Below are 7,959 nucleotides of genomic sequence, written 5' to 3' on the forward strand. Positions count from 1 at the left end.
TACTGTAAATCGGACAGTGCAGTTAGATTAACAAGAATTTAAGGTTTCAGCCACTTATGTACCTAAATGTTTAACCGCTAAAATAACTATTCGAATTTATTTGAATTACGCGCCCTCCAGTTTCACTGGAAGTTGTACCGATGGCGGGACACCGATCCTTAAGAAGTTTTAATTTATTCCAATTTCCTAATATTTTCTCTCAACTTAAGAATTGTAAGTTCTTGCAACAACTTGACATGTGGCTCCGTTTTTAGAGGATTGTGTGGGTAATTCAATGTATTGTATTTTTAAACTATGTTGTATGCATGTTTGAAGAAATAAAAGGATATTTCTATATTAGTATTACGCAATTTGCTGTGCTATGAGGTGTTGTGGATCACTTACTGCTATTAGAATTAACACTGTGTTCAACAATGACTGCTAAAGTGGGTTAAATGGCTAATAATTAAAAACATGAAAAAAATATGGAACATTAAAACATGATCACTGAAAGTGATTGATAGCTAGTTTAACGTCCGATGACTCTGACCATCAAAATAGTCTGCTAACCCCACTATTTTCATACTAATCTGGAGTTATCATTTTCATTAATGATGTTTAGTTTATGAAGGTAATAGATAAGTAAAACAAAGGATTGTCTTCTGATGGTCTTTAATCTATTGATCTAATTAAATTAATAGTTCTACTTTTCAGCCCTTTCAGCCTGTATTTGAAGTATTTATAGTGATTACTTGCAAATACACTGGTAATGGCAATATAATTTTTATGTAATTAATAATCTAATGCAGCTTTTATATTTAAAACAAAAAGCAACACATTTCTCTTTGTGAAATGTTATTATAGAATTATTCCCTTCTCAGTCCGGTTTATTCTCATATATTTATGCAGTTGTTTTTCTTTAGGGGAGCTGAAAGGTTTGGAGTACCTCTTCGATCAGACTGGTTTGGTGCTGCAGGATTATAAGGCTTGTCACGACTTCTACCGAAGTCGGTTCCTCTCCTTGTTCAGGCGGTGTTCGGCGGTCGACGTCACCGGTCTTCTAGCCATCGCGATCCATTTTTCATGTTCCATTTGTTTTGTCTTGTTTTCACACACACCTGGTTTCAATTCCCTAATTACATGTTGTATATTTTCCCTCTGTTTCCCCCATGTCCTTGTCGGGAATTGTTTATGTTGTAAGTACTCGTGCTATGTGTTACTGGTGCGCTACGGGTTTTGTACCCATGTGTTTGTTTTGTATGCTGTTAGTCCTACTCCCACCCCCTCTACCAGCATCCGGTCCACAGCTGTATCAGTCCGTCCCCTGTCCTCCGCTCCTGTTCGGGCTACTCCAGGTCCTGGGCCTCTATCCTCCACACCTGTGCTTGTCAGTCCCCTGTCCTCCGCTCCTGTACGGGCTACTCCAGGTCCTGGGCCTCTATCCTCCACACCTGTGCTTGTCAGTCCCCTGTCCTCCGCTCCTGTACGGGCTACTCCAGGTCCTGGGCCTCTATCCTCCACACCTGTGCTTGTCAGTCCCCTGTCCTCCACTCCTGTTCGGGCTACTCCAGGACCTGGGCCTCTATCCTCCACACCTGTGCTTGTCAGTCCCCTGTCCTCCACTCCTGTTCGGGCTACTCCAGGACCTGGGCCTCTATCCTCCACACCTGTGCTTGTCAGTCCCCTGTCCTCCGCTCCTGTTCGGGCTACTCCAGGACCTGGGCCTCTATCCTCCACACCTGTGCTTGTCAGTCCCCTGTCCTCCGCTCCTGTACGGGCTACTCCAGGTCCTGGGCCTCTATCCTCCACACCTGTGATTGTCAGTCCCCTGTCCTCCGCTCCTGTTCGGGCTACTCCAGGACCTGGGCCTCTATCCTCCACACCTGTGCTTGTCAGTCCCCTGTCCTCCACTCCTGTACGGGCTACTCCAGGACCTGGGCCTCTATCCTCCACACCTGTGCTTGTCAGTCCCCTGTCCTACGTTCCTGTTCGGGCTAACGTTACTCCTTAGTCTATGGACCATAAATTATATTTTAAAGTGTGAATTGGCTCTGGCAGTCAAAACAGCCAAATACTCCATCTAAAGTATTGGGATAGTGAAATGTTTTGTTGTTTCGGCTCTGTACTCCAGCACTTTGGATTTGCAATGATACAAAGTGCAGACTGTCAGCTTTAATTTGAGGGTATTTTCATCCATATTACAGCACTTTTTATTACAGCACTTTTTGTACATAGTCCCCCCCATTTAAGACGAACCAAAAGTATTGGGATAAATTCACTTATGTGTATTAAAGTAGTCAAAAGTTTAGTAATTGGTCCCATATTCCTAGCACGTAATGATTACATCAAGCTTGTGACTCTACAAACATTGGGTCTTTATTTTGGTTGTTTCAGATTATTTTGTGCCCAATAGAAATGACTGATAAATAATGTATTGTGTCATTTTGGAGTCACTTATTGTAAATAAGAATAGAATACTTTTCTAAACACTTCTACATTAATGTGGATGCTACCAGGATTACGGATAGTCCTGGTGAATTGTGAATAATGATGAATGAGAAAGTTACAGACGCACAAATATCATACCCCCAAGACATGTTGTATGACAAGGGCTATGTTGAGGTAGCTTGCAAGTAAGCATTTCATTGCACTGTTTACACCCCCCTGTATTCTGTATATATGATGAATAAAATTGGATTTGATGAATTTGATTCTATTTTTGACAGTAAGGATGCTTGCCATTTCAGCAGACATAGTTCAAAAAGGAATACACCAGGGCTATATCTCCAGATAGTTTTGGCCAGGAGGGCTGTACTGCTCAGAGTTGGCAACCCAGCAACAAGGCACACGAGATGCAGTTCAGCCTTTAGAGGAAGCAGACCTTCAAGTAGGTTGTTGAAAATGCTCTGTGGTATGATGGGTATTTGGTGGCATTGATGAAGAGTAATGCAAAAAAACATGCTGCCAATCAGATAACTTTGTAGGAGTCCCAGCATCCATTCTATACCTCTAACCACATCAGTCCTCCGCTCCTGTACGGACTACTCCACAACCAGCTGGTTCTCTGTCCGTGGCCTTGACACCCGTGCTTGGCTGGGCCTCTGTTCATGACGTCCACACCCGTGCCCGGCTGGACCCTGTCCGTGCTCGACACCTATGCTCGGCTGACACTCAGTCAGCCCCGTCCTCTGCTCCTTATGGGCTTGGCATTCTGATGGAGCAAGCGATCAGTCGCTCTCCATTTTCAGTGAATTATATATAATTGTAATTATTTGTGTTCAATTGTTTGTCCCTCTGTGGTGTCAAAAGTATTCTCCCCTTAATTCACTAAGGGCACAAAAGCCCTTAGTTGAATTCTCTAATTACATTTTGATCAATTAATGTCAGTCTTTGAATGCTCCATTGTATAAACTATTTCATTTTCCTGCTTGTGTACCTTGTGCACTGATTTCAAACAATTACAGTATATTTGTCATTCTCACGTCTTCCTCCAATTCCGTCTTCAATTACTTCCTTGATTTCCTTCCTTGATCAATTTCGCCAACATTACGTTTTCAATGTGAACTTGATATTACATTTATAAATTAAGCCATTTCTCTTATTTGAGATGAACAAGATTTTACTCCTGTGGCTTAACACACTTCGGCTACCCTTCTATAAATTGGAATTCTGAAGAGGGTGAGCAGTTTGACAAAAAGAGACGGGGTTTTCATAATAAAACGTTATGGATGATGATGACAGATTTACAGGCTGAGAGGAACGAGGATTGTCGGATGAAGCCCGATACTTTTCTACTCTCAGATTGTCACGGTAAGGAAAAGAAAGCATTAAAAAAAGATTCAAGGCTAAATACTGCAGACGTGTTGGGATTCGATACAGGGTCGGCATCGGCGAGTATGTTCATTCTTGGTAGAAAATGGCCCCCGAATTCGCAACACTCTTTAATTCCTGTTGTCGCAACCTCGACTGATGGGCTATATCCTTGGCGCAACGCTCTAACCACTAAGCTACCTGCCGCTCATGTTGGAAATACTCAATAAGCAGATGCAAACAGTTACCGGATGTTTTAAAAGTATTTTTTTACAGTGTGGTAAAGTCCAAACCAACTAATTAAAACAATAATATCACAGAAAAGAGATCATAAAATGTTCCATATCAAATCAAATGAGCAGTTAAGGACTATTTGACATCACATTTCAGTCAGCAGGTGAAAATCTCTTTAAAAGAAAAGGCGTTGCAGAGTGGCCCACAGGTGCTCAAGAATGTAAGAGTCCCTCTCCCACTCCAGCAGGGCCCGAACCTCCTGGCTGTCAAACACGTGATGGACAAAGTCCCCGGAGACCACGAAATAGGCGTTTCCGGAGAACATGGGGGTGCTGATTGGAGGAGGGCTCCTCGTAACGCCCGTTCTGACTACTATGTTATTGGTCATATCGTGCTGATACTGCCATCGGCGTTTCTTATAGTCGACGGTGGTCTCAGACTCCATGCAGTTCCTCCTGTTGAGCAGTTTGAGTGACTGAACCATCTCTGTGTTGGTTTTAATGGGGAAATCTGTTCCACAGGTATTGAGTAGGTACTTCCACTGGACAGCTGACTTCAACAGGTCTCTCATATAGTTGAGATCTGCCTGCACTCGAGACCACAATGCATAAACTACACTCTCTGTCTTATTTGCCAAAAACACATTCATTTTAATGTGTTCAAAAAGCATGACAGTTGAAAATGTCAATTCTATTTATTATACTGCAAAATCTGAATGATTATTTGGGGAAATTTGTGTTTAATTTACCTCAATTTCATAATATTTTCTCTCAGCTTAAGAATATGAAGTTCTTGGAACAACTTAAAGTGGCTCCTTTTTAGAGGATTGTGGGTAATACCTTTTTTTTACTTTATGATATTTTTACACAATGTTGTATGCATGTTTGAAGAAAGAAAGGTGGTCAAGATAATCCATCTACCTGACAGGTGTGGCATATCAAGAAGCTGATTAAACAGCACGATCATTACACAGGTGTAACTTGTGCTGGGGACAATACCACTCTAAAATGTGCAGTTTTGTCACACAACACAATGACACAGATTTCTCAAGTTTTGAGGGAACGTGCAATTGGCATGGTGACTACAGGAAATGCCCACCAGAGCTGTTACTAGAGAATGTTATGTTAATTTATCTTCCATAAATTAACATAACCTCCAACGTTGTTTTAGAGAATTTGGCAGTACATCCATCTTGCCTCACAACCGCAGACCACGTGTAACCACGCCAACCTCCACATCCGGCTTGAGTGAGAAAACAGAGCTTTGATGGCCTCTATTAAAAAGAGGAGTATCCCATCAGCTTTCTATGGGCTAGCTCTATTGTATTTATTTCTCAACTTTCCCAATATTAAGCACATTGATTCTCTTTACAATAGGAGTATAGCCTACCTGGCTGGCATGAAAATGAACCATGGGAAAAGCGTCCTCCATTTGCTATTTAAGTGCATAGATGACATGTATTTTCGAGACAGATGCATGATAATGGTCCATTCTAAATCAAAACCAATTTCACACATATATTATTTAGTATATGTAAAGACAGGATTAAATCAAGAATAGTCTGATGGGTGAGAATATTAGCCTATCACTTGTGAATGATATATTATCACTTATGTCGCACACCTCATGTAGCCTAGACAATAGGCCTATACATTTTGATAAGGTTTGTATCACAACTAAAGTAGCCAAATAACTTATTTACAATTAAGCAAATGAATCCGCTTTACAACGGGTGTCGAGCCTAACTGGCATACATATGCAGCACATGAGTTTCAAGATTGAGGAAGGTCATTTTCACCATAAAAATGCACCTTTATAATAAAAGCATTACATGCATAATCGCATTTGCGGTCACTTTTGAGAATAGTGTTTCCCTTTAATTGATTGCATTTTGGAACATTCTCACTTCTAGCCTGATGCCTTGTGGGCATTGCTGCACTTATAACGTGAAGAAATAGCCTAATAGTTTATCAACATTTTAAGCTAAACGTTCTGATCTGTTGCATCAGCCTCATTGCTTTTAAAATGTTTTTTTTTGTTGATAGTAGTGGTTGTATTCATTTGGGATCTATTGCATGCCACAATTGTGCCGGAATATGTTTGGAATATTTAATTCTCCAACAGAATAGAATAGGTTGACCTTTGTACTATGGGGGATAGTAGATTTACATAGGCTAGTGCTGTCGCTGTTCATTAGGCCTACTCATCTTGTTGGCTGACGAAAAGTAAATGTGGACAGTTCTTCCAACACCATTAATATGCGCCTCAGAATTCAATTGCATCCTGGATGTGTCTGTCTTCACTTGTAGCTTGTGAGAAGGACCCGATCACATGATGGGCATTGGCTAATAAGAATTGAGATATCTGAGAGAGCCATTGTGCATCAGTTGCTTGTAGGATATGCGTGGAAGCCGGAGATGATAAATGTGTTTTTGTTAATTAACGCTCAATCACCGTGAGATCGGCAGTTGTTTGCTTGACGAACACCAGCTGACAAAATGTCATGACCCCCACAGCCCTAATTCACAATCACTGAAAGTAAAAAGATGAAGTAGATAACGAATAGGATGCGTAAACTACACACTCTGTCTAACTTGCCACAAACACATTGGGAAAACTGCTCTGGCACCCCAATGGTGGAACAAGCTCCCTCACGACGCCAGGACAGCGGAGTCAATCACCACCTTCCGGAGACACCTGAAACCCCACCTCTTTAAGGAATACCTGGGATAGGATAAAGTAATCCTTCTACCCCCCCCCCCCCCCGAAAGATTTAGATGCACTATTGTAAAGTGGTTGTTCCACTGGATATCTTAAGGTGAATGCACCAATTTGTAAGTCGCTCTGGATAAGAGCGTCTGCTAAATGACTTAAATGTAAATGTAAATGAAAACAAGACACAATAGCCTTTACTGCAGTCCTGAATTCCTCTGAGGATTTCTGGTCCACATGCACACGGTATACATTCTGAGGTGTGTACACGGCACGCAGGAGTCGATCAAACATCTCAATCTTCTCATGGACCACCATGGAGTAGGCGATGGGGAAGTCTCTCTCCTCCACACTCAGGGGCATCATGGTCGTGGTAGAACGCCTCCGACAGAAGCTTGGGCTTATTCTATGTAAGACATGAAGGTCAGTACATCCGGAACATTTCATGAACTTTGAAAGTTTCTTCAAGTGCAGTTGCAAAAACCACCAACCGCTATGACAAAACTGGCTCTCATGAAGTCCAAACCTACTAATTAAAAACAAACATATCACGAAAAAGAGATCATGAACTGTTCCTTATCAGTTCAAATGGGCAATGGGGCAATACCCCATTTCAGTCAGCAGGTGGCATTCTTTTCAAATGAAAAGGAGAGTTAAAGAGTAAGGCAACTAGGCAATTAATAGACCAATGTTCCCACTAATTTCTGGTCTTCTGAGCGCAAACTTGAATGTTCTAAAAATTCAGTGCAACTTCCAGCACGCGTTTACTGTGAACACTGAGGCTGTACACGCTTTAAGTTACAGTTTCAGACAGTGGTCAAGTAGCCTACTGTGGCTATTTGATCATAATGTAGACCTACTAGAGTGGGCTACCATCAAAAACAATGGATAAAAGGCATCCCATAACATTTTAACATGTAAATAGCTGTTCTATCATTCAGCCTACAGTAGCAGCCAATGTGTGGTGTTCAATGTTGGCCTACATTCCATGACTTTTGAAAAGGCTTGACATTAACCTGTTTATGCACTTGTCCTTCAGACAAGGAGATGACTGAAGATGTTGTGTTGATTGATGCAAGAAACCACTTTACAGAATACAATTATTATTCCCATAATATTTTTTACAGAGAATCAGACAAATTACGCTACCCTCTGCCTATTGGCTACTTAGCTTACTCAAGCCTGTCTCAAAATGCCCCTTTAAGACAAAAAAAAGCTATTTAC

At 41.4% G+C, this 7,959-nt stretch overlaps 1 protein-coding gene across 1 annotated transcript; it reads right to left on the reverse strand.

Moving 5' to 3' along the window:
* Positions 1 to 4,198: 4,198 nt before the first annotated feature.
* On the reverse strand, positions 4,199 to 7,117 carry LOC115147839 (beta-1,3-galactosyl-O-glycosyl-glycoprotein beta-1,6-N-acetylglucosaminyltransferase 3-like). The gene is made up of 2 exons (XM_029690115.1): positions 6,911 to 7,117; positions 4,199 to 4,670 (listed from the first exon to the last, which is right to left on the reverse strand). Exons 1-2 carry the CDS (start codon positions 7,099 to 7,101, stop codon positions 4,199 to 4,201), a joined length of 663 nt encoding a protein of 220 aa, XP_029545975.1. The 5' UTR covers positions 7,102 to 7,117.
* Positions 7,118 to 7,959: the final 842 nt, after the last annotated feature.

This window comes from Salmo trutta, chromosome 14 (genome assembly GCF_901001165.1).
Source record: "Salmo trutta chromosome 14, fSalTru1.1, whole genome shotgun sequence".
Classification (NCBI taxonomy): domain Eukaryota; kingdom Metazoa; phylum Chordata; class Actinopteri; order Salmoniformes; family Salmonidae; genus Salmo; species Salmo trutta.